The 27352-nt window shown below is 38.3% G+C and overlaps 1 protein-coding gene across 3 annotated transcripts in view; it reads left to right on the plus strand.

Annotated features, from left to right (window-relative positions):
• PDE4D (phosphodiesterase 4D) overlaps positions 1-27352 on the plus strand; it is a 353147-nt gene that overhangs the window by 315850 nt on the left and 9945 nt on the right. For 2 of the 3 annotated variants that reach the window (XM_037373545.1, XM_037373546.1), the window contains exon 7: positions 24125-24218. In XM_037373545.1, coding sequence (XP_037229442.1) covers positions 24125-24218 — 94 coding nt within the window. Of the gene's footprint in view, positions 1-16157; positions 16538-24124; positions 24219-27352 lie in introns of those variants that run through there. The other variant, XM_037373547.1, reaches the window with a different exon arrangement.

A 27352-nucleotide genomic window follows, 5' to 3' on the forward strand; every position in this document is an offset into this window, starting at 1 on the left:
AAGTAGTGCAACTCCAGCAGGAAAGGATGGTAAGAAGGCGGCACAATAGGGCCTAGTGTATAAAAAAAAGAAATAGCAAGATAGTGCGGTTTCATTAATTGAACAAGGAAGAGTCTGAGGAGCAGAAACAACTGAAAAGTAGGCTGCCAAGCAGACATGGACTTGAGCATCTTTAGGCATGTTTTAGTAGATAACGGGCAAGATGAACTAGAAAACGGACTTTTCATGAATGCAATCTTTTGAGCAGTTAATGTGTTTGCTGTGCTTGAAATTGGCCAGACTTTATTGGTGCTATGATAAGTAAATGACAAATACAAGGAACAATGGAAATTTTATTTTCTTAAAGATTTTATAACTTTTTTTTTTTTTTGAGGGGGGGAAAGTTTAGCTTCGCTGTGTGCTTCTGCAAATGTTTTTGAAGGATGCTGACTGGACCTTTGCTTTGTTAATGCTGGGTTTGCAGGTGGTTGATGTTCTTGAGTATTTCAGCAGCACTGTGAACCTTTGGTTATTGTAGGTAAGCTTTATTGCTGCAAACGTGGCATTGGCGACTGTTTTCCTACTGCATGGGGACTGAGCCCTCATACATTAGAAGTGGTATGTCGGTAGTATGAGAGTTACCATACCTTTGATTTTAGCCATGATTTCCCCATGCAGAAAGGGACCTTCCCTACAAGTACACATGAAACAAACAAAATGTTTTCAGTTTAGTAGCTGAAATGAATGAAACAAGCTATAAAATACTAAGATTACATTTGAAAGTTAATGATGAGTAGCTTTGTAAATATTTTTTTAGCTGTGCTGTTATGTGAATTAAAATGCTCATGTCTTTGATGCTCAGCAGCAGCATTTCAGAACCAGGGGGACAGACAGGTGCTTGAGACCTTGCAAAATGCAGTATTTGTTTTGCTTTCTAAGCAAGTGGTTCACCCATATTCAGCTCTTTTCTGCCACGGAAGGCTAGAGTTAAAAGGACTTCTTCAGTCAAATCTGTATGTGTTATTTGCATGCCGTGTAACATGTCTCAAAGCAGTCCTTGTGTGCAGTGTTGCAGGGAGCATGCTCAGATTCCTCAGCATCTCTGTCCTCTGCTGCATGCTGATCATCTCAGCAGTGGCTGCCAGCTCTTGTCATTGCTGATGCTGCTGCAGGCACTGTAATAGGAAGCACCTAGGCCTGTCATAAGCAGTCAGATCTGGGGAAAAAAGTGCAAGCCTGACGTACAGTGTGGCCATAGCAACAAGCAGAGGTGAGGGTGCCCGTTTGGCAGGCTAGTGTGGCTCAACAAGAAGCCAGAAAGTATCTTTGCTGGATTTACAAAGCTGTTCTGTATGTGCACATCAGAGGCTTTCTGAAACACAGTACTTGCAAGAAGACAGCTTACAAAAAACAAAATCTGAAATTAATTATGTAAGGGTATCTTTAAATGAAATTATTTTTCACTTGCAATGGGAACTTAAGCTGGAAAATTTGTAAGCACATTTGCTCTGAGAAATACTAGTGTGATGAATTCTTTGACAAATCATAGAGTACCTCTTTGTCTGCATAAACTTTAAAGCCCAGAACTGAGATTCCTCAGTAAAATGACTGTGTTTTTCTTGTACTATGAAGTATGGCCAAAGTTTTGTATGTCTGAATATGGGACCCAGGTAAGATTGCATTTTGTAATTTGGTAATTAGTTGCTTTTTCCTCTTTTCTTAGCATCAGTAAGAGCAAACGTGCAAATTTTCTAGCTGGGAGAGTTTTTCTGCAGGTCTTCTCAGTTGTTGCTGAAAAGGTTTCAGAGACGTTATTATAGGAGAGCTCTTAAAGCTCATCACTGTGAAGGTGATGCAGTTAGTTGATAATAGTCAGAGCCTGGCATTTCTAGCACATCTTTCAGTACATCCCTGCTTACAGAACTTGATTTTTAAAACTGAATGACTAAATTTTACGTAGAAGAAGATAAAGTGCTCTGGAAAACTTCTGCAGAAAGAAATCTTGGCATTTGGGGGCTAAAATTTAAGTAATGATTTTTCTTTGTTGGTCACGAATATACGTCTGTAATCTGATTTTCGTTTCACAGAGCAGTGAAAGATACATTAGTTAGAGGAATGATACAACAATACAAAATAAAACTGGGCTGTTGGGATAAGTAGAACTGCAGGAAGAAAAGGAATTTGATAACTACGTTGTGGTGATTTTTATTTTTATTTTCTTTCCAGGTAGGTATTATTCCTGTGCTCATGTGTCTTTTCAGATTTTATAGATGTGGTATAAATAACAGCATGCTGATGTACATAGGGGTTTTAGATTTGTTCTTGCGATTATCATTAGAGCTTGAAAAATGTTTTGGACATAGAAAACTAAAGCTGCCTGACTGATGAGAGGCAGGATGAGAGGACAGGTCTCTTACATCTTGTTACACCCTGTCATTTGAGTAATGTGCCTGAGTATGAAACTGCCTTAATTGCTTTTCAGGGAGGAGTCATCTGGATTTGTTTTTGATTTGGGGTTTGGTGGGGTTTTTTTGGTTCCTTCTACAGTGTCTTGGCTGTTGTGAAATACCACAGTCTGCACAAATCTATCTGTACCCCAATCTGTATTTTCACACCACATCCTCCTCGGAGATGTTTTCTTGCATTTGCTGGTGCACGTAGCTTTGAATGGCAAGAGTCACGCTGACCTGTGCTGCATCTGCCAGGTGGCTTGCTCACGGGCTTGTGGGTGGCAGCACTGATCCATTCTGACTTGTACCTTTTGACTACAAAGGTACTTCAAGGAGTCTGTTTGCAGACTCAGATGAATAGCTCATCTTTGCTTCATGGTCCTTGTGCTCTTGGAAAATTTTCTAATCAAGGCCTGGGACTTGATTTATACTACTGTTTTAATATGAGGTGATTAATACAGCTGTACACTGAACAATAGAGAAGGCAAACATTTGTTCTATTCAGGAAGAGTACATGCTATGCTTACAGTGGAATGGGAAACATTGGGAAGTCATATCATCTAATGCGTGCTGAGAGAACAGTAGAAATCAGCAACATGTTTGCTTTTAAAAGCTAGGAATATCCTTTTTGCACACGTAGCAGTAAAGTAAGCAGTAATTAATAGACTAGGCTTATCAGTCTCATGAAGTGAGTGTGAAAATTAACTTCAGTATTAACTGAAGTAATCAAATGCTACATCCCATCTCATTTCTAACGGAATTTGGACAAGACATAAAATCCCTAGTTAACTATACAGTCCTGTACAGATGAACTACATTTGTTACACCCTTTCGGTTTTATTCTGTGGTTTGGAGACCAAGCAAAAGAATGGCACTGGGGGAACTGGAAGGTGGTACTAGAGCATTGCTCCCATTGCCTGGGTCATTTTTACAGTTTGTTTGGATTCAATTAGAACTTATCTAATGCCTAATGAGAGTCTTTAAATTTACTTCGTTAGGTAGTTGATGGAGCCCATAGCTGGTTTTATTTAGCATTGTTCTTTTTGATAAAGACTTGGTAGAATGGGCTTTGAAGGACTGAAGGAGGTTGAATTTGTTGCAGACTGAGGCTTTTCAACGTTTCTGTCCTCATGGCAAATTTGAGCTTGTGTGTATATGTGAGCCCCTACATAAATGGATAGACTGTCCTTCTGTGTCTGCCGAGGTCTCTCCACTGTCTTGTGCTTTTCCAGCTGCTCCAAACACTGTATGTAAATACATTAATGGGCAAAAACCAGCCCAATTTTCCCACCTTTTAATTTTACTAATAAAAATGCAAGTCAAAGATGAAGATGATGCCCTATTTATTGAGATCTTACTAGTTTTGTTTCATTTGAAGATGTTTTTCAAACCAGGGATGATTTTTATAGAGACATGAAAGTATCTATTTAAGAGGGTTAAAATATGAAAAATGCCTTGTTTCTTAATAATGAAGGGTTAATACATAATCTACTTGAATAATGCCTGTGCATTTTGTATCCATATTGCAAGTTCATCAGAGAGTATACCCCAATCTAATGATTCATGTTTCTTCTGATAGTGGAACATAATCAGTTTCCAGTATGTGATGTTATTTTTGTGATTTTTAGTCCACCTTTGGTTTCAAATTTTGCATGGATGGTAGGATTTGTTACAGTTCAGTGTTCAGAGAAGAAAATAAGTGATGGTGGGTTATCATTGATTAAACAGAGGTCTTAAATTTCAAATAAAATTATCTTTAATGCTTTGCTGTGCTAGATAAGCTCATAAGTGACCTACGTTTTTAAAGACTGACTATGTTAATTAATTTGTTACTAATGTACATTTAACCGTTTTTAAATATAAAATACTCACTGGTATAAACTATGACTAAAAGCAGTGTTTTCAAAAGGTGATTACTGTACAGTGTTACAGTACTTATTGGAAATTGCTAAATACTAGCTGCATTTGATCATTTTCAAAGAAAATATTGATTTAGCAATAAAATTATTTCCTCGTAAATAAGAATTTATTGGTGCTGTGTCAAACTGGGGTTGCTAAGGAGCAACCCACAGTTAACATTACTCAGGGGTGAATACATTGATGTGGCAAGTAAACCTTGGCATCTATTTGTATATTCCATACTGTTTATTCTTCTGGAAAAGTTAGCATAAAAATGTTTTCTATGTTTAAGGAATCAGTTGTCAATAGTGAAACAAATGGGGGTGTGGCTTACGTAAAAAGCTGGAGGATTACTGAAAGGGTACCTCTCACCTGAAATCCAGTTCTACAGAATTAATGAGAAATGCATCCAGCTGCATCTCCTGACCCTCAGTCATTGTTCCAGATGCTTTCAGTTTCCAACAGTGTGCTCTGCTGAGCAAGTCCGATCCTTTGTATGTTTCCTCTTGTCTATATTACAAATGATGAGCTACACAGAAGCTCTAGTAGCTAGAGGTGAAACATGCTAGCAGCCCATTTCTTCAAATGTCTCTCAGCAGTCGGTTGTTGCCCAGGTGGGACTGAGCTGTGACAGTCCAAGCACTCACCCGCTCTGCTCCAGCACGTGGTTGCCAAACCCAAAGGAACCCATCCATGTTGGCACGGGACAGCGAGGCACGTTAGCTGTCAGACGTGGGTGCGTCTCTTGTCCTTAGCAGCACTTGGCCAGTGCCTCCCTGGTGTGGCAAGGTCTGAGCATGCCAAACACCAGCCAGGTGTGCAGACACCCATGGCTGGCAAACCGAGCGCCAGGCACAGAGCAGAGCAGCAGCACCCCGCCACATGCTGTCACCAGGGCGCAACAAGTCAGTGCCCAAAAAGACCCTCTGGTCCTATGTGTAGGATGACAGGCAAATGACTGGTATCGGTAGACACAGAATAAGGAAGCATGAATATACCATGACCTTCCTCATGCAAATACTGGGACTTCTTGAGGGGTTTAAGTCACAGAAGTAATAAGTATGTGATTAAAGAAACAACAGAACCGCCTTTGTCCTGTTTTTTTTTATCTTATCTCCATCTCTCTCATGTACCAGTAAACCCAACCTTGTAGTGCGCTTGACTGTGGTATTGGAAACAATTTGGGTGTCACGCTTGTTTTCTTAATTTTACGTGGAGGCATTTGAGTGAAGCATTCACTTGGACAGAAAAAGCTTTAATTTTTTTTTTTGTTTCCCTGTATGTGTGAGATAAGGGTGTAATGGATGAGACTGGTTGTTTCTCCTGTTATGGATGGATGGATCTTCATCTTTTGTGGCTCTACTTGGATTTAGAGCATGTTTGAGCATCTAAATATTCAAATGACAAGTATGAAGGACACATTTGAATTAATATTAGTTGGTTAATAACCCTTGCTGAGTTTTTTTTCTTGAAAGAACAATGTGCACTTTAGCTAGGAGTACAACAGCCATGGTTTAGTAAGAACTGGAGCCTGAACCGACATAATTGCATGAAAAAACTTGAGGTCTGCTTTCAAAATACTGGTATCTCCTGTGGATGATCTTAGCACTTGCTAAGGTATGTTTATATCAGAGCTGTACTGAGCTTGCAGTGTCGACAATTCTCTTCTTGTATCTGTGGTATCATTGCCTTTTTGAGTAGGATGGCTTTTACCTTCTGTCTTTTTTCTTTTTTTTTTCTTTTTTTTTTTTTTTGTAGATGTAACAGTATTTAGAAGGATAGGATTGGTTCATTTTTGGTTTTCATATATAGTAGAATGAGAAAAAATCATTAATTTTTGCTTGTTCACAAGAACACTATGTAGGTTAAGCATGACTGTAGCTTTAAAAAAGATGATTAAAAGGCTCATTTCTTAGTATGAAATGGCAACCATTCAAAAAAAATTCTGCTGAACTGTTAAATCATGTGCTTGACCAGGCCAACAGTAGGAACACCTCATTAAAATAAGAAGGTTGTGTTACAGGAGAGGGAAGATTAATCCAGCAATACCAGTGAAGCTGTTTTCTTCCTTACATAGCAAGCCAGTTTTCTCTCTGAAATAGGCAATACCCGTAAAGCTCAGTTTTTCCTGCTCTAGCTAAGTCCTAGAGTGTGCTGTCGCAGCTCTCAGTGAAGTATCGGTCCTCTTTGCACATTTGTTAGACACAGCTGTCTGCAAAAATGCATGATGTGGGTACAAACCTCTTTTGTGGCTAATGTTAAAAGTAGATATTTATGGGGTAGGTATTTACTTGCAGAGTGCATATATATATATATATAAGTTATTCAGATGGTTCTGCATCTTACATTCCTTCTATTACAGACCTATCTCTTTGCTGAAATTGACACTTATTTTGAGGGGGGAAAGCCTCATAAAGGATAAAAGGAGGAGAAAACAGCAGCTTTTCTTTCTAGATATCTTTAAATTGTGAATAACAGCCTGAGAATTACAAATCTGTGGGGTGATCAAGGAATAGGTGCATTATTCCTCCTTGAAACTGATGGCAAGCTGGTATTTTTTACTTGTATTTTTTACCTCCTGTGTCTGTCAGATATGGCTGCCAATGTTAACTAGGCAAATGTTAACTGGATATAAGTTAGCAGAAGGAGAAAAAACTTTGATAGGTTTAAAGCCAAATCTTTTCCATTCAGTCAGAAATGAACTGTTAGAATTTCCTACAAATATATTTTAGGAAAAAAAATCTTTTTTCTCTTTTCATGATGCTTAAAAGACAAAGTACTTATTTGCAGAGGTGTTTTTTTGATACTAGAAGAAATCATCTTTATCGTTTTTCCAGTGTGAACACCGTTAACGGATTTAGCACAAGTTGTCTTGAAGAGGCTTAAACGTCACTGTGTTCTTATCCCCTAATATGAGTATCCTGATGAGGCATTAACAATGATGTAGCTTGTAAATCTTACTTATGCAAATAAGCTGTAGAAAAGGCACCTGCAGCTGCTGTAGCTGGGATAACACATAACAAGTTGCTGGAATTCCTGTGCCGCAGGGTATGAGTGGTTAGTTGGAGCTGGGAACGAGTGTATCTCCATATAGTATTCTTTATTAATAGCAACATTTCTCCGACATTGGTATTGTTGAAGGTAAAGGTATTGGTGGATATTGGTGCATTATTGAAGTTTTATGTCTTTGCGGTACCTCTGACATGTTAACTCTTCTTAAGCGCGTTTAGACTGAAAGTCTCTGCACTGAAGTAGGTGTAGCCATGTGAAGGAGATGCATATACTAGATCACACTGTTCTTTCAAGTCAGATTATTTTTTCTTTGCTTTTTGTAAAGCATGTTAAAGGGTCTGTAAAGCATAGGGGCTTACTGCTGAGGAGCATAGGAGTAGCCCTGAGATTCCACTTACAGCCAAACTTGCCAGTTTTGCGTATTTGTTGCCCTGACAAAACATCGCTGTCTGGGGCTGCACTTTGGGAAGCCGGGGGTGGGTTCAATATGTTGTTTGGAAAATGTCTGGATTCAAAGTGTAACAAAGAAGTGGCAGCTCAATGGAACAAAAGATCCAGTATAATCTAAATTGCTCGACTGTATTTGAGACTGCATTTTTGTTGGCAGGTAAGGGGACAGAGTGAAGGTGATAGCAGTGCTTTGGCTGTTTTGTTGTCATTGTCCCCAAGACAGGAAGCGATGTGTGTAAGGGAAAGAACTGAAGAGAAAGATCAGAACTGGCCGTAGCAGATACTCCCCAACAGCAGTCCCTAAGAAAAAACAGGCAAAAAGATGTGACTAAGAATTAATTGCTATGCCATCTGTGGATAAAGTTTTAAGGAGGAAGTCTTACCTTTTTCTTTTTGTCCCATATCTGATTTATTTTGGGTTTTTTTCTTACTCTATTTTGTTACGGCTATCTCACTGTCCTGTGCACCATATAGATACATAATACGTAATACAAGCATTAAGGGAAGAGGAATAAATGTGTTTTCCCTTCCACATATAATAGGTCTTGGTTCTGCTCTTCCCAGAGAGGACTCTTCCTAAAAGGAGGCTGGAAGGCCAGAGAATGGGTCTTCTAAGGGAGCCCTGGAACTGTTTGGTTTTTAGATTTGGTCAGAGTAAAGCCTCAGCAGCTTGTGTAAGAGGTGTGTTGGGATAAGTCCTGAAAGTAAAGTGATAATTAAATAATTTCTATTTTATTTTCCACTTTTCCATCCAAATTGTAGTTTCTATAAAATACGGTAATTATTGTAAAGCAAAAAGTTGGTGCCAGGGTATTGTAAGGCAATGAATAATTATAAAAATTCCAGGTTAGGGCTCTCTTGTGGTTATTTGTTGCTCCTTCCAGAGCTGTTTTGAAAGTTTCATTTTGGATTGTTCCCTGCAAAGTTGGTTGGAGGATTAATAGCAAGAGAATCATGTCATTAAAATCGCTTGCATAAATACAATGGATTTTTGCATATCAAGTAGATACAAAAAGTAAAAAATATAAAATCTCACAGGTTCCTCCAGGTTCCCTGAGCTCAAGTCCAGTGCAAGCTGAGCACACATTTGGTTTATGTGCCAGCATCTTTTATATTTACAGAGGAAAAACTTGGAGCAAAACATTTTAGTGTCTGTTGACAAATATGCTGATATGATGGATTAACTGAGTGAAGTAAGTATTTCCACTAACGTTGCAATGATTTTAAGCAAGATTTTAAAAAATATTGCCTTAACTCAGGGTATCATTGGAGGCATTTCCAGGCCAGAGGTGTAAATAACTGGTCCCATTGTGATACAAACATGCAATATGTCTGCATCAGTGTGCTGTGGGTATGTATGGACACATATATTGTGGGCTTATGATATCTGATACATATCTATATATATCCAACTAAAGGTAAAGTGCTTTTTTAAACAAAGTTTTTAGGGCAGAACTTGAAAAGCCTTCTGCTCACATCAGGTGCTGTTCACAATAGTAATTTAATGGACAAAATCATGGGATTGTGGTTATGCATTTGATTCTGTGGGTTGCCACGCTGGATACAGAGAGAACCACCTCAGCTATTTGTCATTGCTTTCTGCTAGGGCAACTGCCTCCTCAAATCTGCTGTCTACACACCCTGATCTACTTTTCTGTCATCTAAAATTAGCTTTTAACAGTAGCTTTTGAAGTTTTATTTTCATCGTTTTGACAGCATCGAATTGAGGGAAATAAATATATAGCAGAATATTGCAAACAAGCAAAATATTTGAAATTAAACTCCATTTACTGCAGGGTTGTGTTCTTTTAGAAACCATTATGTACACACTGTGCTCATTGTTATGTAGAATTCCTGCAAGAAAACTGTAAGTGAATATTGTGTCTTAAAATATTGCCAGTGGTCCCCAGAACACGGGTTGAAACACAGTGTAATTGTTGTTGCTTGTGCAGTTGCTCAGGAGTATCTATTGAAAATACTGCAGTTGTAGAGAAAACCTGTAAAGACCTCTGCTGTGGTATGATTGAAAATTGGTGGACCACGCTGAAATTTCTGGTCTGAAAAAAGTTAAATGTGTTCCTATATATTCATAGCTAATGCTTATATTACCGCTAGAGGGCACTAAATACAAACACTGAATTATGTGTTTTGCCAGAAAATATATATTTTTTTTTATTAATAAAGGGGCCTAACTTTATTAAACACCCCAGCTTCTGGGTTTTACTATGTTTTTTCCCAAAATAATTCAGAAGAACGTTGTCATCTCAGTCTGTTCAGCAACATAAAATTATCATATTTGATGCATGAGAAGTATGTATTCCCAAATAAAAAGTTCTGTAAAATTATATAGCTTAGGCTTCCATTGTGTTTAATGAATGTAATTCTGACAAGCAGGAGGCTGCCAAGAAAGCCTTTTTAAAGCAGAAGTTATGCTATAGTTAGGGTCCTTAAAGCTGAGACTCCTTCAGAAGAGTTAGGAATTCATTCCAACTACAGCCATCGGTTATCAGCCACCAGTGGAGTTCATCTCTTCTTGATACCAGCGTTATGACCCAGCTTTGTCTCCAACCCTGCTGCTCACTTGGTGTGTGGCAGCTGATAGCTGTGCAGCTGGAACAACTTGTATTTGTAAAATTCCTGATTTTTTTTTTTTTCTTTTTTTAAATGAAGTTCTGCATTTTCTTTCCTTCTAGTTAGGGAGGCTTAGATGTAACCCAGAGAAGTTTGGTGAGGCTGGTTGATTCAGCATAGTTTCATTGTCCCTAGCTGTCCTGCTGCTTCCTCCAGACCAGTTCTCGGTTTTAGCTCTGTTGAGTTCAGCCACATGCCCTTGCTTGCTGGACGAAACAACCATTCTTTTCTGCTATGGTCTTCCAGCACTGAGCAGACCTTCTGTTTTGTTGGGAGGCTTTCTGCTATGGTGCATGCCAGTGCAAATGCCAGATGGGGTTGGCCAATGCTGTAAAAACAGTCCTGTGTTTGTGACCAGTAGGAGTTGGATTTGACGTGAATGATTATTGCTCTTCTCTGTTCAGACTAAAAATGTTTTCTGATATTTTCAAACAGGCTTCTCATTTGGCTCATGAGATGTCTTCAGGCTGTCGGTTCCTGTTTGTAATGCATACAACCTTGAAAACTGAAGGCAGTGATGCATTTAGCTGTCATCCTCTTTGGTTTACTCTTTGCCATTTACTAGACATACTCACTACATCCAATACACTTGTATTCAGGGTAGATGTTCAGACATCTCTTTGAAGGTTCCTAGTCAGCAGCTTCATAGTCAATCCAGCGGTTGCAGTTGAAAGCCAGGAAGTACTGTTCTGCCCTGTAAGCTAAGCATGTTTCAGCTGGAGCTCCCGTGTTACCTGTCACTGACCTGTGGAAGGAAAGACCAAGACTGTAGGTCTGTGGGACAGTTCAGAAGTACTGCAACTGAATCAATAAAGTGGCCCTTCGGGCATCTTCTTATCCTTTCCTCAGGTTTGAAATGTTGCCATCTTATTTTCCTGCTGACTGAATCTTCAGGAATCTTTGCTTACTAACAAAAGCCAGAAAGGAACACAGATACTTTTATTTTAGAGGATCAAGGTTTCTGCCAGGCTTCTGAGGGTATAATTCTTGCCCTTGCAAGTAATGTGTTTCTGTATCAGGAGCCCTATTCTAGATCTCGGGGGCGTGAGCTGGAAATGAGCTATCCTTGAATGTCTTGTATTCCGTACATAGTCTGGTATGTATGCTTTACAGTGGTTTCCAGGCTATAGGTCCTTCTAGCAAATTGTGATGATCAGTATGCCAGATAAATAAAAGGATTAAAACCTTCACTAATGTTGGTGAAACTGCATGCTTTTGCACTTGCTTGGAATGATTAAAAAAAAAAAAAAAAGAGCAACCTAGTAATGAAAATCCTCACATTTTTCTTGAAGGACAGTAAAATTTAGGTTAATTGTAACTTTTTACTGACTGTGGCAATGGTACAGAGCTTTATTAAAGAATCAAGAAATAGTTTAGAAAGTATGAGTACTGACAGCTCCAGAAGCTTGCACAGAGCTCAAGATTACTGCTTCAGTTATAAGAATGTTTGAGGTAACTCACTGCAATCCTGTTTTCATCACAGATGCACAGCTTTTAATTTCTTAACAGTTGGTTTCAAGCAGAGCATGTTTGTAGAAGTCATGTCACGAAGGCTCTTTATGCAAGTTATTTAGAAGGTAGAATTTCTAGAATGAGCATCTGAAATAGGTAGATTGAGCTGTCGTAGACTCATGGGGCCAAGTGGATTACTGGATCTCCTGACTCTCAGATGGCTAATTTGCACATAGCTGTGGAAATATTGAACTCACTGACTTGTGTTTGACTAATACGACTTGCATTTGTCTAAAATGTATCTTCCAAAAAGACTGTTTTTCTTGATTTGAAGATACCAAAGAACAGAAGATCTACCACTTCACTGCTGGTGTATGCTAATTTAGTAATTCTTGTAGTTACTCCACATGTCGTCTTCGTAGTTTGAGTTGGTTTCAGCTCTGTTGGTTTGAGGCAGATTCAGCTGCCTTCCATTGCTTCTTGCTGCTTCCTTGGTGCTAGTGAACCAGGTCCCCTACACATTATTTCCTTTTTGTCAGGTTTTACACAGTAGCCTTATTCTGAATCTGCACAGCCTGAGTTTTTTATCTTAAAATAAAACATTTTCTCTATCCTCTGAATAACACTTGTAATTTTTTTCCAACATGTTGTACGTGACAGCATTTAGGAAAACAGAGACAGTAGAGCTGTATGCACTATTCCATCACTGGTCTCACCAGAATGGTGTGTTTATAGTATCTCTCTGTTTATTTAGCATCACAGGAGATGCAGATTTTTGAGGCTCACAGTATTGCTATGAGGTGTTCTGCTGTGACTCTTTAAACTCTTCAGGGTTTCTGCTTTCTTCGGTGTACTCCACCATTTTGTACTCACGGACTGTGTTGCTTATTGCTGGCTATCTTTTGCCATTAAATTCTTTGAACTGTATTTTACGTGAATGGTGTCATCATACTAAACAAGTGAGGCTGCTGCTGGTGACTTCCACATCCTCACAGTTTACCTTTCTCCTTTGCCCCTGGATTTTCTGTTCTGTGGAAGTTTTCACATGAATACCATAAAATAGTCTCACATCTTGCAAAGCCTGACTTGAAACAGTCCCATTAGATGAAGATGGCCTGTTGATGGCTGTTAGAAATTGGGTCAGTGATCAGGTTCTCAATTCATTTAATGTATCCTCTCTCAACGTTAGGAGTGCTGTTACAGAATATTGTACAGTTCTAAATAAAATGCCCTACAAAAATCAAAGAATATTACGTGTTCAGAGACATGAAACAATACTGCCTGGCATTAATTACACTCCAAGGTCCTAGTTCTTTCTCAAGCAAATGCCTAGAATATGTGTATTTCAGCTTTTCCATTATTTTACCCAGGGCTGATGTTTTGTGAAGTGGCCTGAAGTTACCCAGGCATCCTGCTTGCAAATTTTAATTGGCAGAAAATTAACATTTTTGCAGTCTTTCAAAATTTGCTAAAGCTGAATATCACAGCTCCTGGGATCTCTGCCAGCTCTTTTTATGACTCCTGCAAAGAAAGTTGTCCAGGCTTGTTGATTAAATAACAGCTAACGTTTCCTGTGGGTATTAAGGGACTTCATCGTCTTTCTGCCTTTCAAGGTCATTGTCTTGATGCTTTCAAAACACACAACAGTGTTCATTAAAAACTTCCTTTTTTTCTCAGTTACTATCAGTTCAAATTATCACTTTCTCATTTGCATATTCTTTGCTTTGTTGGAACCATTGTAGAAAATGTCATTATTCCCTTCCCACCCAGCCCCACCCCCCCACCCCATGTTTTATCTTCATGGATGTATCTGTGTATGAAAACAAGAATTTCCCTTTCGCAGTGCTGGATTTCAGCTTATATCTAAATTCTCTTTTTCTTACCTTGAATTGCTCTAGGTATTTAGTTGTGTGTGGCAGCTATTTGCTGTGCACTCATCTATCCATCATAACCTCCTCTAAAGCTAATTATTTACTCATTCCCATCTGGAAATTGAGGATGAAAATCAGCCAAAATGATTACTGCAAATCAGTGCTGCTACAAATCTCCCAACTTTTACATGTAGCTAAAGTCATAGGGCATGCCTTCTGAGCCAGTGAAGTTGTGCTAGTAAATTGTATCACAGCATTTGATAGTTTTATGAGGTTGAGGCTGCGGATCTTGGAAGAATCATACAAATTAGTAATAAGCTGTCAGTATGAGCTGTTATTTTCCTATTATCGATATAGTTAATATGCAGCTAAAATAAATTGTTATGACATGTACATTGGAAGAATATTTTTTCATGGTTTTACATCAGAATTATCTATCTAATAGCTCTATAAATACCGTCCTTTAATAAATTCAGTAATTAGGGCTGTGTCTTTATCACATACATTGGTGGGGATCAAAAAAACTTCAAGGAAGATTTTTTTTTTTTTATACATGCTAAACAATTTGTGTAATTCACATAGCAGCCATTTAAAATATTCCTTGTCTGAAACAAGTTCTGTGCTTTTGGGAGCAGTTGTTAATAAGATGTAAGGAAGAACCAGTCTTCAAAGTAACAAAGTAAGAGAAGTAACTTAGAAACTTGGCTTTCCACTGTCTGTTCATACTACCTATTGCAACCAAACGTTCATTCCCACATGCTTCACTTAAGTACCCAGAATTATAATGGCTGTTACTTTACTGTTTTCTACATCATGATTGAAATTGCCTTCTGAAGGGAGGCAGCATTTTTGCAATTATCAGCATTGATGCTGGGTAGGTGACAGCAGGGCTCTCTTGTGGATTGTAGAAAATGATGCAACAAAGATGCAGACAAGCCTGATGTTCAGTGTTACGAAGCTGAGCTGGAAAAATGAGGAGAATTATTTTACAGAAGCACTTTTTTTGGGTGCTTTGTCTTGCTGGCTCTCTAATAACCCAAGTCTGTTTTCAGAACTTAATTGTTTCATATTTATCTACCTGTATACATCTAGGACAGGTATAATTTTGTGTATTATAAGGAAAACACATCAGTAATGTGTTCATTCATGTTTGGTTTTTTTTTAATACATTAACTATATTCAGTTGTCACATTGCTATATATTTCTGTAAGGAAGAAATCTGTTAATATCATGTATTGCCCTATTGAGTTTTGCAGGTTCAACTCTTTTTCATGCACTTGGCGTTGCTGACATTGCTGTGTAGCATCACCCAGAGAAGCAGAATCTACTTCAGCCAAACCCTCCCTTATGACCCTTGTCGGTCAGCATCTTCAGTGAATCAGCAGTGTGGGCTTAGGCTGAACGCTGCATCTCATTCGGCTTGTCCTTAGACATTTCCTCATTGCCATATTGGGAAACACTCCCTTCTTTTGATGGAATCAGACTTGGAAATTTGCTGCAGTAGTGCATATGCCTTGCACAGAGTAGTGCAAGATAATGCATTCCTCCTTTCAAATTTTGGTCTCTGAATGGCAGATGGTGGGATATTTTGTATAATTCTCTGAGTCAGCTCACTGACACACTCCATGCTCAATTAATCCCCTTTTTTCTATGATGTGTAGCTGTAATTGATTATATTAATCTGCCAAGGCAGAATGAGTTGAAGTTAAATAAATACAGTGAGAATTTGAGAACCCTTACTATCTCACTTCTGACTTCTCCATGGAAACTTAACATTTACTGGAAATTGTAGGACACATGACTTGCTTTATTTTAATAATAACTGCTTTTATCTCTTAAAATAAAAAAGCAGTAGAAACTGACAGACTACCCAGTGGTTTAAGTAGATCAGTTTTTAATCTAGATGGCATAAAAGCCAAAAACATTTTCATTGTGATGCTACATCACAGATTGATCAGGAAACTTAGTAGCTCTATTTCTGTTTTTATCTTCACAAAAAACTCTAAATATACTTCCATATAAAAGATTATCCATATGAATATGCACAATACTGATTTTAACTGCTTGGGTGGTGCATCCTTTGAAGAGAGCTGGCAAACGCTGCTGAAGGAGGGAGACCTTAACCCAGTTATTTTTGAATGGTATGTGAATGCTGCAGGCAGGGATGCCGTTATTAAATGGCATTTGCTGTAAAAAACCAAAAAGATATACCCCGTGCTCAGGAGAGTCCCCTGTGCTGGCCAATGGGAAATTACTGTACATCATGTCACCAGCCCCTCAGATTTATATTGTTAAGATGACATACTATTGGCTGCTAGTTAGGCTCTATGGGAGGGATTCTGGCATCGTTTGTAGCTTCCCCTTCAGGTCCTTATTTGGTAGCTGTTGATAAAGCAAGTCTTTCCAGCATCTGAGCATCTTGACGTACATTATTCATTAAGTCCTGGTGTTCAGGAAATATGCATATCCCTAGCTCTTCAGATACTTCTTCAGCTTGTACAATATGTCTCTTCAGTGTTGCCTCTGAATGCCTGGAGTTTTACAAATGGCATTTATACAATCAGAAGACCATGCGTTTGGATTTCATTTCAGTATGCCTCCTGTGCACACAGTTGCTGAGAACCTGAAAATCAGCAAAAATAATTGGGAGATAGAAGAAAGAATCTTTCTTCTTGGAAGTCTTTTGCGTTATCAGATAGTAAAGAACTGATTAGCAGACTGGTAGTACAGAAAAAAAAATCAAAAATGCCTGAGGCAAACTATTTACTCTCAGTTTCTTGGGGCTACATAAAGGTAGGATTTTGTTTTACCTTTTCAGAACCTTGATTTGCAGTGCATGATTGCATGATCACTGGGTAGCATGAGTATTTGTGGGTGATATTCATATTATTCATAGTCACAGAAAGTAAAAAAAAAATCAGAAAAGCAAGCCTTTGTTCAGCAATGAGAATGAACTGCACAGTATACAGTCTTTTCTTAGAAACTGTGCTGGGACTTACAAAATAATGTTGCTTCAGTGGATAATCAGACCAAGTCTAAAGCCAAAGAAATCTGGAAGACTTTTGTTTTCTTTTAGGAAAAGATTACTACACAACTCAATTTCTAAACATTAAAAGATTACAAAAAAAACCCAACCAAAAACCCCAAACACCAAAACCCAACAAACTCGGAACTGAGATAGCACACAATAGGAGAGGGCATAAGTAAAGACACTGAGGATAACGGGTGAATGCATGACTCATACTGGTTTTAATAGCTGAAGAAATGTGAAATTATCAACAGTATGTTCCAGCAGCATTTTTTGGTAGCCTCTGTGTGTGTGTGACAACTTTATTGATGAAAACACTAGAAATTGTCATCTTGTAATATTGATCTACATTATTATGTAGAGCAGCTTTGAACTAGCTTGAAGCTGCAATACTGCTAGAAAATGAAATTATATAAGCTTTTATCTCTTTTATGGAAAAGTTTTGCACTAAGGAATTAAGTCATTATGCCTATCAATGTACAGAACTGAAATGCACTTAATACAAAACCATGTTTGGGCTTTGTTTTAGCCCTACTTGTGCATTTGTGCTTAAAAAAAAAAATGTTGCCTTTATAATTGTTATCAAGTGTGTGAAAAAGGAAAAAGAATCATCATCCTATGCTTGACATACAATAATTGTTCCTAATAATCCTGTTTTAAAGAAAATTCTGATTTCTCCTGAACCAAATAATTGCAAGCATTAAATTAAATGACAAAAGTAATACAGGCATTATACTTACACATGACTGAATCTCTTATGTTTGCCTGTATTAATGAATACCTATTTTTATAATAGATTGTTTTTTTAAATGAAAATGTAAAACCCTCATTAGGTCATTATGTCCGATTAGGTCATTGTAACCATTCCCTGCTAATGCAGAATTGTTACAGTATATTCTCAAGGATTTTTATCAGTCATCTGTGAAGAAATTGGATCCCATTATGCTAGCTAGGTGGATTCCTTTCTCATTTACCAAAAAATAAGATGAAGTTACTTTCCATTCAGCTGAAACTGCAGTAATGATTGTAATTTACATGGAAGTGTTCCCTGTATTTCCAGGCAGCTGCTGTCATGTCTCTACTTGCTAAATAAGAAAAATCCAATTACCAATCTTCAAAAAATGTTCACTCTTACTGTTCTAGCCTTTAAAAATGGATAGATTTTTTTGCTAATTGAAGGTCAGCAGACAGCATGGTAGCTGTAATTGATTACACATGAAAAAAAGCCCAAACCACAACAGTCCTCTGTATAGGCAGTGTCCTATGCTGTCTATAGCAAATGATTTTAGTTAAGCTAAACAGTACTTGAACACAAGTGTAGTACAGTGCTCTTTAAGTTCACAGTATGCACATTATAGGAAAGACGTGAAGAGAGGCAAAGATCTGCTTTTTATGATGTTCAAATCAGTATTTGTGAAATTCTAAGGAAGCATGAAGTCTCAGAGATTATTATATATGTTTGCATCCCTTACTATATGTATTTTTCTGTATGTGCCAGGCTGTGCTTTATTTTCTTCTGTTAATTACATTTCAGAAAATGATTGTCATGTAGAGTATTTAACCCTGGCTTTTACTGAGCATCTTTCCTTGAAACAATGAGCACCACTATCACAATGCCAGGCTTAGTTATGTTCCTCACTGAAGCTTATGTATAAAACCTAGTGCATGCCCTTGATATTAATTGAACAGATGGGGTTTCAACCCAAATGTTTAGTTAATAAGAATACAGTTTTTGTATTAAGAATGCTGCTACAATCAAAGATAGTTTTGCATTGATAAGCAATATAAACAAAAGCCTTACATTAATTTCTAAGGCTGGCCTGTTTTATGTTCCTTGTTGGGTTTTTGGTTTTTTCTTTTTGTAAATACAAGACTTTTCAAATCAAGTAAAATAATATCATTTATTCTTTTTTTTGTGTGTTACAGACATCTTTTTAAAATAGCACTGATAGATATTCAGAAACAAAGTACAGTCATGTAAGATGAGTGTTCCCTGTATTGAATGAATGTTCTATGGATGTGTTGTGTTCACATAAGCTTTTAGAAATGTTACTTAGAAAGAGGCAGCCAGAAGGATTGAAACTGGGATCTGTGGCCGTGTGGGTGTGGGAGCTAGTGCCATGAAAGGTTCCAGGTGCTCTTGAGCATTTTGGTTCCAGCCTCCATTGGGCTTGGAGCTTGATTAACACTCAAACTGAAGGACAAGCAGGATAGGGCCTTTTGGTCAATGGACTACCTTCTAGCCCTAGCTTCACTTTCCATGCTGGTGCCAAAGTCCGTAGTGGAGGCAGCCTCTTTACAGTCCTTGAGGTGCAGCAGATCTCCTGTTGAGGGACAGAAGGCCTGGGTGGAAGAGGCCCTACCAGGACAAGGCACCTACACCATGAGTGGTTATGCATGCTGCCTCTCTCAATGCAATTAACTGCAGGCTCGTATTTACTTAACCTCTGGGTCACTGAGTGTGTCACTGAGTCAAGAACTTTATGCAAAAAATGTGAAGTGTTCTAAAATCTTATCAATAAACCCCATATCTCTTTTAAGCATGCAGCCCAGACTTTTTCATGGCCATGCATTGACTCTAGTTGGATCTTCACTACGTCTTTGGAGTTGGAAGTTTCTTTCTCTTATATATGCAAAGTCTTCACAAAATTGCATCAGTGCTCTGGCTGCCATCTAGGAACATGGTTACTGCAGAAGTTTAAATTCTTTATGTACCTTTGCTGACATCAGGAAAGTATCCTATATTTTCTCCACCCCCCCATGTATATTTATCGTAGGCTGACAGCAGTATTATATGTGCAAAGTGATGCACACAGTGTGCTTCAGCCCAGAAGGACCTGAACTACCAGGCTCAGTCCCTCACTTGTAACATGTCTTTTGGAGGTGATCACTATGAGGAAACTGTTCCTGTCTCAAAGTATGCGTTTTTATTCTCATGGATTACAGTTCTTACCAGACTTTCTGGGTTTCTAAAGGGAGGTAAAAGTGTACATGTAGTTTTATCACTCTGAGAGATTTTTAATGTTACTTTGAATATTGTGCCTGTGTTTGTGGTGTGGGTTCCCCCTCTGCTCCCCCACCCTCCATGCTGAGAGTAAAACCATTAAAATCAATAGAAACAAATGAAATGAAAAAATCTGTTTAAGGAAATATTTTTAGTATTTTTTTCAGACAATACTGCTATGTTGCTATGACATCCATATTCAGCAGTGAAGAACTGTGTAATTGGCTTAACGGATACTTTATAGCCTGTCCATTTCCAGGAGGAATTTCCTAGACTATAATCAAGGGCTGTGTTATTCCAAAGGGGTATATGTGTCATTTTTCCAATCTAACAATGCCTAGTCTTAACATGGGGATATCTTCCTTTCTGAGGGAGAGCACAATATATGCATAGATCATCCAAAAACCTCTGCTTCCTCCCCATGCTGAGCTGACAGTATCAAAACTAGTGTATGGTATAAATGTTTATTAGTAACCACAGTTTTGATGTTAAGACTGATTTTCTTCAACTGTCAGGTATATGGCATTCAGATATTTTTTTTATTATTATTTTTATTTTACTTAAAATACTATCTTTAGCATTTACTATTAGTGACAGGGTAGTTTCACATCTTGTTTGGCTGAGGACAAATAATGAGAGTATGGATAGTCCAGCCAATTTTCAGGCACTTAAGAGATGTCTGCTGGGTAACTGAAACAGTGTTAACTCACAGATAGAACAAACTCCTCTGATTTGCAGTAAGATCTTGTGGGAGCCACATGAGAGCTAGGCAGGCTTTCATTATAAAGTATTTGTGCAGAGATGTATAAATATGTGGAAAGATGACACTCTTTGAAGTAGCAACTGTTATGGGTGCACTTGGGACCCAAATGGAATCTTTGAGAAATTGGTAAAATCAGGAAGAAGCAGGGGCTTTGGGTTTGGTTTGGTTTTGTATTGTGGGGTTTTTTTTCCTTAGGAAAAAAGATTTTTTTATTTTCCCCAAAGGACAAGTTATTAAACATCAGAGGATTAAGTAACATACAGATAAACCGAAAGAGGGTATAATCAACAAAATATCTGAGCATCTTGACCACTGTTCGTCTCTTGGGGTTTTTTTTATGTTCTCAAAGAACACTATTGTTCAGCTTCGGAAACTGCTGTCTGCATAAGATCTTCGACCTAATCTGCTTCAATGTGGATGGCAGTCATAAGGCTTTGTTATATAATTGGAAGAACAAACCAGTTCTTTAAACCCCTGCTTAGTCCAGATGTCTTCAAACTGAGTATCAATTAAAGTTTTGTTGCTGTGATGTCAGCAACATGTGAAAGAGTATGAGGACAGGGAAGGCCTTCTCGCTCTCCCCAGCTACCTGAGCAGGACACTGCGTTGAGGTGTTTGTTGGTGTCTTTCCCAAGTAACAAGTGATAGGACAAGAGAAAATGGCCTCGTTGCACCAGGGGTATGGGGAAGAATTTCTTCCCTGGGCAGCCTGTTCCAATGCTTGAAAACCCTTTTGGTGAAGTGGTTGAGCCACTGTCCCTGAAAGGTACTTAAAAGATGTGTACATGGGGATGTGGTTTGGTGGTGGACTTGGCAGTCCTGGCTCAACAGTTGGACTTGATGATCTTAAAGGTCTTTTCCAACCTGAGTGGTTCTATGATTCTGTAAAATCATGCTGCTACGGTTCTGAGAGCCAAAGGCTTCTCCCATTGAATTTGCTGTTAGCAGGAGGGCCTTGCCCAAGCTGCGGGGCGCTTTTTACTGTACACCCGTGTTCAGCAGCAACACAGACTGTTCTGCACGTTTCATGCTGATGGCTGAGCTTTTGTGTTCTGGTGACTTACGAGGTGATGAGAGGTGGGAAGACAAGGCTTAACATCAGACTAGTGGGGAACATGGCATTAGAAAGGACTGCTATGCACCTTCCATTTGTTGTGGACATCCATACAATAAATATTTAGTAAGAAATTCTTAAAGAACAGATCCTTTAAGTTCCACAAGGTGTTTCTCAATGTGCAGTAACAAACCTTCTCCCTACCTACTCACTGCAATTAAATTTATGATTTGGAGGGGGAAAAAAAGAGAAAGTCCTTCCTATTTGTTGTGTTAGGTGGCTGCAGAAAAAGCATAGTGCAAACAAACACCAATTAGTTCTCCTTTCAAAGCTGGGAAACTCTTCAGCAGATTTCCTGAAGAGTATGTACCAGTGGTGGCTAGGTGGCCTTTTTCCAAAGTGTGAAGCATGACCCAGTAGTGTTGCTCCACACCAAAAGCAGCATCGCAAAGTTGGGCATCATCTGAAAGGGTTTGCTAGGAGAAGACAGACAGATGAGAACCTGTTTAGTTGAGAGCCGGTGAACTAGCTGATTTAAATTAAGGAGAGAGCATATTTGGGCGCTAGTGGATATACCAATGACATGCCTGGAAATTAATGCGATGTTTGTCAACTTCTGACATTTTATTAAGATTCCCATACACAATCTTTTATTTAAAGGTGCAGTTTCTGGATACCATCTGGAGACAAGCCATTCCATGACAGCTTCAATTTTTGGCTTAAATATTTCAGTTTCTTACCTTCATGTGTGCAGAAGAAAAAGCATGCAAGATTGACTTCAGTGTGTGTTGAAAGTTTAAAGATAGGCTTTTAAAAATACTCTTAGGATTTTTGGACCAGTCACTTTACTGCTTGGCAAGCTTGACTTGCTTTTGCAACATTTGATGTTGGTGGCAAACATCAGACCTCACTATAGATATTGATACTGGTTTCAGGCAGAATATATAGCCCTGTAGTTCATAGTATGCGTAGCTGTATTTGCAGTATGGTTCCAACTTTCAGAAATGTGTTGAGCACTTACTAGCGAACAGCTTATCTGAGATCAAAGCTAAGCCTTTGCTTGGGACTAAAGTAGGATTCAGTCTTCGTAGCTCAGGAACTTTGTGAGCTCATAGCACACACATCAAGATGGCAGGAAAATGCTGTAGCTAATGGTAATTTTTATTTGATACACTGTGAGCAATACGATAATTGGTGACATACAGAGACATTGTGAAGAAAATAACACCTTTCACTGTGCAAGGCATCTTTGAAGAAAGGGCTTTGATTCCAGTGAGATGGAAAGGAGGTGGTTAATGTTCAGTGTAGTGCTGTATCTTGTACAGAAGAATAAATGACCAATTTTCAACACAGAGGAATGTTTACAGGGGTATATACTAAAGATAGCCATTGCTTGATGTAATAAATAGTCGTAACTGGATGAACAGTGTGAAAGATGATTCTGAAAATGGCACAAATCACTTGGCTTTGTTAAAAGATGACTGAGAAATCTAACAAGAAAGTGAAAGGATAGCACAGTGGGAGGCAAAATTTAGTAGTGATAGATGCTAATTTACATTGGCAAGAGTTATTTGAATTGTTAATAAACCTTACTGTTTTCTATTTGCTGATAATACCAAGGCAGAGCTATAGTCAATGAAAGTGCAGGTAAGATAGCTAGAGCTGTATTATGTAATTAACCCATCAAACACAATGCCCCAAGATACCATTTAACCTTGGAGTCTGGAAGGAATCAAGAAAGGCTCTATGTTGAGTACCTAATTAATTACACATTCTGCGAAATGTGAATATCTGCTTCTATCCTATAGAGTGCCTAGAGTGAAATGCCAACTTGGAGGGAAAAGGAAGGTGTTACCAGAGATGGGTATTTTCTACTCTGACATTTCATACATATACTGGCAGTTGCTGACTGTTGTGGAATGGTCAAGTCGTTGGGCTCATCCAGTATAATAATTTTAAGACAGAGAAGACAAAACCTACCTCTCTTCATATTGGTGTGTAGGGAATCAGTAGGACATTTTGATTGTTTTGAGCAGTACTGTCAAATATCTTTGAGCAGATCAATGATGAGACATAAGATGAACTTGAAGTATTACAAAATTAATTGCAAAAAATGAACAAATAGATTAACTTACAAATATACTGAAAAAATCCTAGTAGAGAAGGAGTCCTATGTAAATAATTTTTCTTTCCAAATTAAAATTAAAAACAATGGAAAGACAATAACATTAGTTAATTCTGTGTATACATATGTCTTATAGTTTTCAGTTATTAATAGGACCCTGTGCCTTAGTAATTGAATCACTATGGAGTGTTTTAGGAGGTTAAGAATTACGTTGTCTAACACGTGAGTAAGTTAGTAGGGTAGAGCAATGTTAACTTGTGATTTTTGCTTTCATAGTTATCTTAGTTTATTACATATGCTTAATGTCATGTCCTTTCCCCACTTATAAATTGTCTATGTTTTCTCATCCTAAGTAAAATACATCTTGATTGCTGACTTTACACTTGTTTGTTTGTTTGTTTTCCAGTTTAAAAGAATGCTCAACCGGGAGCTAACCCACCTATCTGAAATGAGCAGGTCGGGCAATCAGGTCTCAGAATACATATCGAACACGTTCTTAGGTAAAACTGTGATAAGAGTTAATTTTTTTTCTTTTGTTTTTTCTTAAAAACAAGTATCTTTCCATGTGAATTTCTGTTTTCAGAGACTATACATTTAATATCTCATTTTTCAGTGTTTGAGCACAGAGATCGTGTTAATTTCCTTACAGCTGTTATTTTGTGTGCTTGGTTTCCCTGTGTGTGTAATTACAGATAAATACTCAAATACATATTTTCATGTAAAGTTACAACTGCAATACTGCTACTGCATTAAGACATTAATATATAATGAATTAATTACTGTATATTAAAAAGAATTCTTCCACCCTGTTTCCCTTACAAAAGTTCACTAAGAGGTTTTGGTGTGCTGGACATACAAGTAACCTCATAAAATCCTGTAGCACACAGTTCTGATGCTTCGGTGTTCTGTGTGCACATAAGCAGGTGGACGAGTATGACTAAGTCAGTATCTGAACAGGCTGCTGCCAGGAGAGTTTGTGCAGCTCAAGAGCTTGGCATGGGGGGATGTGAGCATTAAAAAAAGCCAAACACAATATTACAAAGAGTATGGTTCCTCCCCTATTGCTTTGTAGAAGAGAATATTATTAATTTTTTTTTTTGCTAAAACTGGTTGAAATTAGTAAAACTTGGTTCCATACTGTTGATTTTGAACATGAAGATAAAGATAATATACCAATCTCAAGCATTTTTTGAGCAAAACACCATTGGTTCATAGAGATGTGTCTGTAAGCACAGGCACAGCTGGATACATCCAAATTAGGATAAGTATTTGAAAGAGTGCCCATCGTACATGCTAAGGTACATCTTGTTTTATTTGTTTGAGGTACTATAGCTGGTGCTTAATAAACATTTTATCCTCCTTGTCACCGTATCCTGAACGGATCACTGAATGTGTCTGTCCAGTTTACCCCCAATGGCAGCTGTGTGCCTGAGCGCTGTGGCACAGTAGGGTTTCAGACAATAAGGAAGGGATGAGCCTTTGTCATGGAGAAGCAATATTGCACAGCTTTAGGAGCCCTGAAAGTCACAGTGTGCAGTTGCCTGAGAAGGTGACCCACTTAGGCTGAAAAGAGTGAGATACCAGTTTCTGAATGCTCTTACTTGAAAACTTAAGGCTCATTTTGACAGGGTAAGGAAATGCTTGTCAGCCTTTCACGTGAGACCTCAGCCTGAGCAGAAAGAGAGCTGGAAAGGCAGTCACTTCTAAGTTACTAAGCCGTGGGTAGTGGTTTGTGGCTGCGTGAAAGACTAGGATACTTAAAATTTTAAGTACAGGAAGAGTAAATTGGGAATACAACTCATCTGCAGAATTATTGCTTAAACAGAGTATTTTCATCATACACAGTCTTAAGTATATGGGTTCTGAGCAACAAAGTGAATAGGGAAAACTTTCCATGTAAAACTTTAGTGAGTCTAGTTAGTTAATTTTTTTTGATGCATAATCTATCTCCTGAACATCTATGGATTTTCTGACATTTGAAAATCAGGAACACGTCATGAGAAGACAGATTTTGCTGTTCTTATTTTTTTGGAAAAAATAAAATTGACTATTTTTCCAAGAAGAGAAAAGATTTTTCCCAAGAAGGAATATGACATGTATTGAAGTTAGCCATAATGACAACAGATTTGTGTAAGAATTAAGGCTCATGCATTGAATATAATAATACTCAAGGTTTTTATTTTGCAGTGCCATTAACCTGTTTTCCTTTGAATGGAAAATGTAAGAGAATCTGCCAATGAGCACAGCACAACCAGGGTCAGAACGGCGAGCTGTTTGTTGTAGATGTTAGAGGGGTGCAGGATCCTTTGCCCTGTGTGCTCATAGTTGCCAAAGCAGAGGCAGTCCCATAGAATTCCTCTGGAGATCCGAAGTTGTTCAGACAGACACGTACTTTCACTTGAGTTAGTCTGACAGCTTGGTTTATGAACCTCCCTTTGATGGGTCTAAACTTTGTGCATATGCCCGAAACTATAAACATCAAAGCACGAACAAGAGTCGCTGCTCCTCATCTGTTGTTGGTTTGCAACAGACAAGAGCTGCAGCGCTTTGCCTCCCCCCTTTCTTGACGGAAAGTACAGGGAGAGTGGTGAAGTATGGTGGGGGCAATCGGGGAACTTGGTGCCGCAGGCTAAAGCTTGGTGAACACTTTGACACTTTCATGGTCTCTTCTTTGCTGTGATTTCTTTGGAATTTGAGGTGTCCAGTAAATGCAACTGCTTAAGGGTAATTAAAAAAAAAAAAAAAAGGGATAGAGAAAGAAAATGTAGAAGCAAACGCAGTAAAAGTCTGGTAATTAGAAATGGACTTGCAACCCTTGTCTGGTTTTAGTGTCTATTGAAAATTACTACTGCAGGAAGGCAAAAATAGACATAGGTTTTGAAAGGGCCAAATTTTCTTTCCTTTATTTAAATTTCTTTTGTTCTAAGTTTTTTTTTTTTTAAATCATAGTTTTTGCTAGGCCTCTGTCTTAAAAATGCCTGTTCTGGGTTTTCCTGTTTTTTCTGGAATATTCCTGGAGGACTAGAAAAGGTGCAGGTATATTTCAGCAAAGAGAAAATTTGGAGTGAGTCATTAAAACTCTGTTTTGAAATACAGTATGAATAAAAAGAACTAAAATTAAGGCAAATTCCTAGCAGTTTTGGCATCAGATCCTTTGTTGCACTAACCTGGTTTTCTTTGGGGACCACAGATGCCTGCAGTGCTCCACACCCCCATACTGTTTCTGCAGCACTCAGCTGGCCATTGCCTAAATAGACTATACTCGCCACTTAATCCTTGTCTAAAGTTTTGCTAGCATGTAATTGATGAGGTACGTGAAATGATGCCACTGATACTTCTATGGAGGCAAAAGCCCACAGCAAAATGTTGGATTAGCAAAACAGTCCTTTTGTTGGTATTTGGTTAGGAGGTGCAGACATGCTGGTATGAACTGCCTCTACATCTGAAGCAGTTGTAGATGTGGCTGGCAAAAGGCTTTCTGTCTTTTACAGCCTTAACACAAACAGAACCAGTCCATAAGTATTAGGCCCTTCAAGTCCTGAAAACCTTTTGTAAAGGTTTACGTAAGACACCGTTTTGATTGGGTTTGAAATACAATTTTGGAGAGTGTTTTTCCTAGAAAAGAAGAAATTTT

This window comes from Falco rusticolus, chromosome Z (genome assembly GCF_015220075.1).
Source record: "Falco rusticolus isolate bFalRus1 chromosome Z, bFalRus1.pri, whole genome shotgun sequence".
NCBI lineage: Eukaryota > Metazoa > Chordata > Aves > Falconiformes > Falconidae > Falco > Falco rusticolus.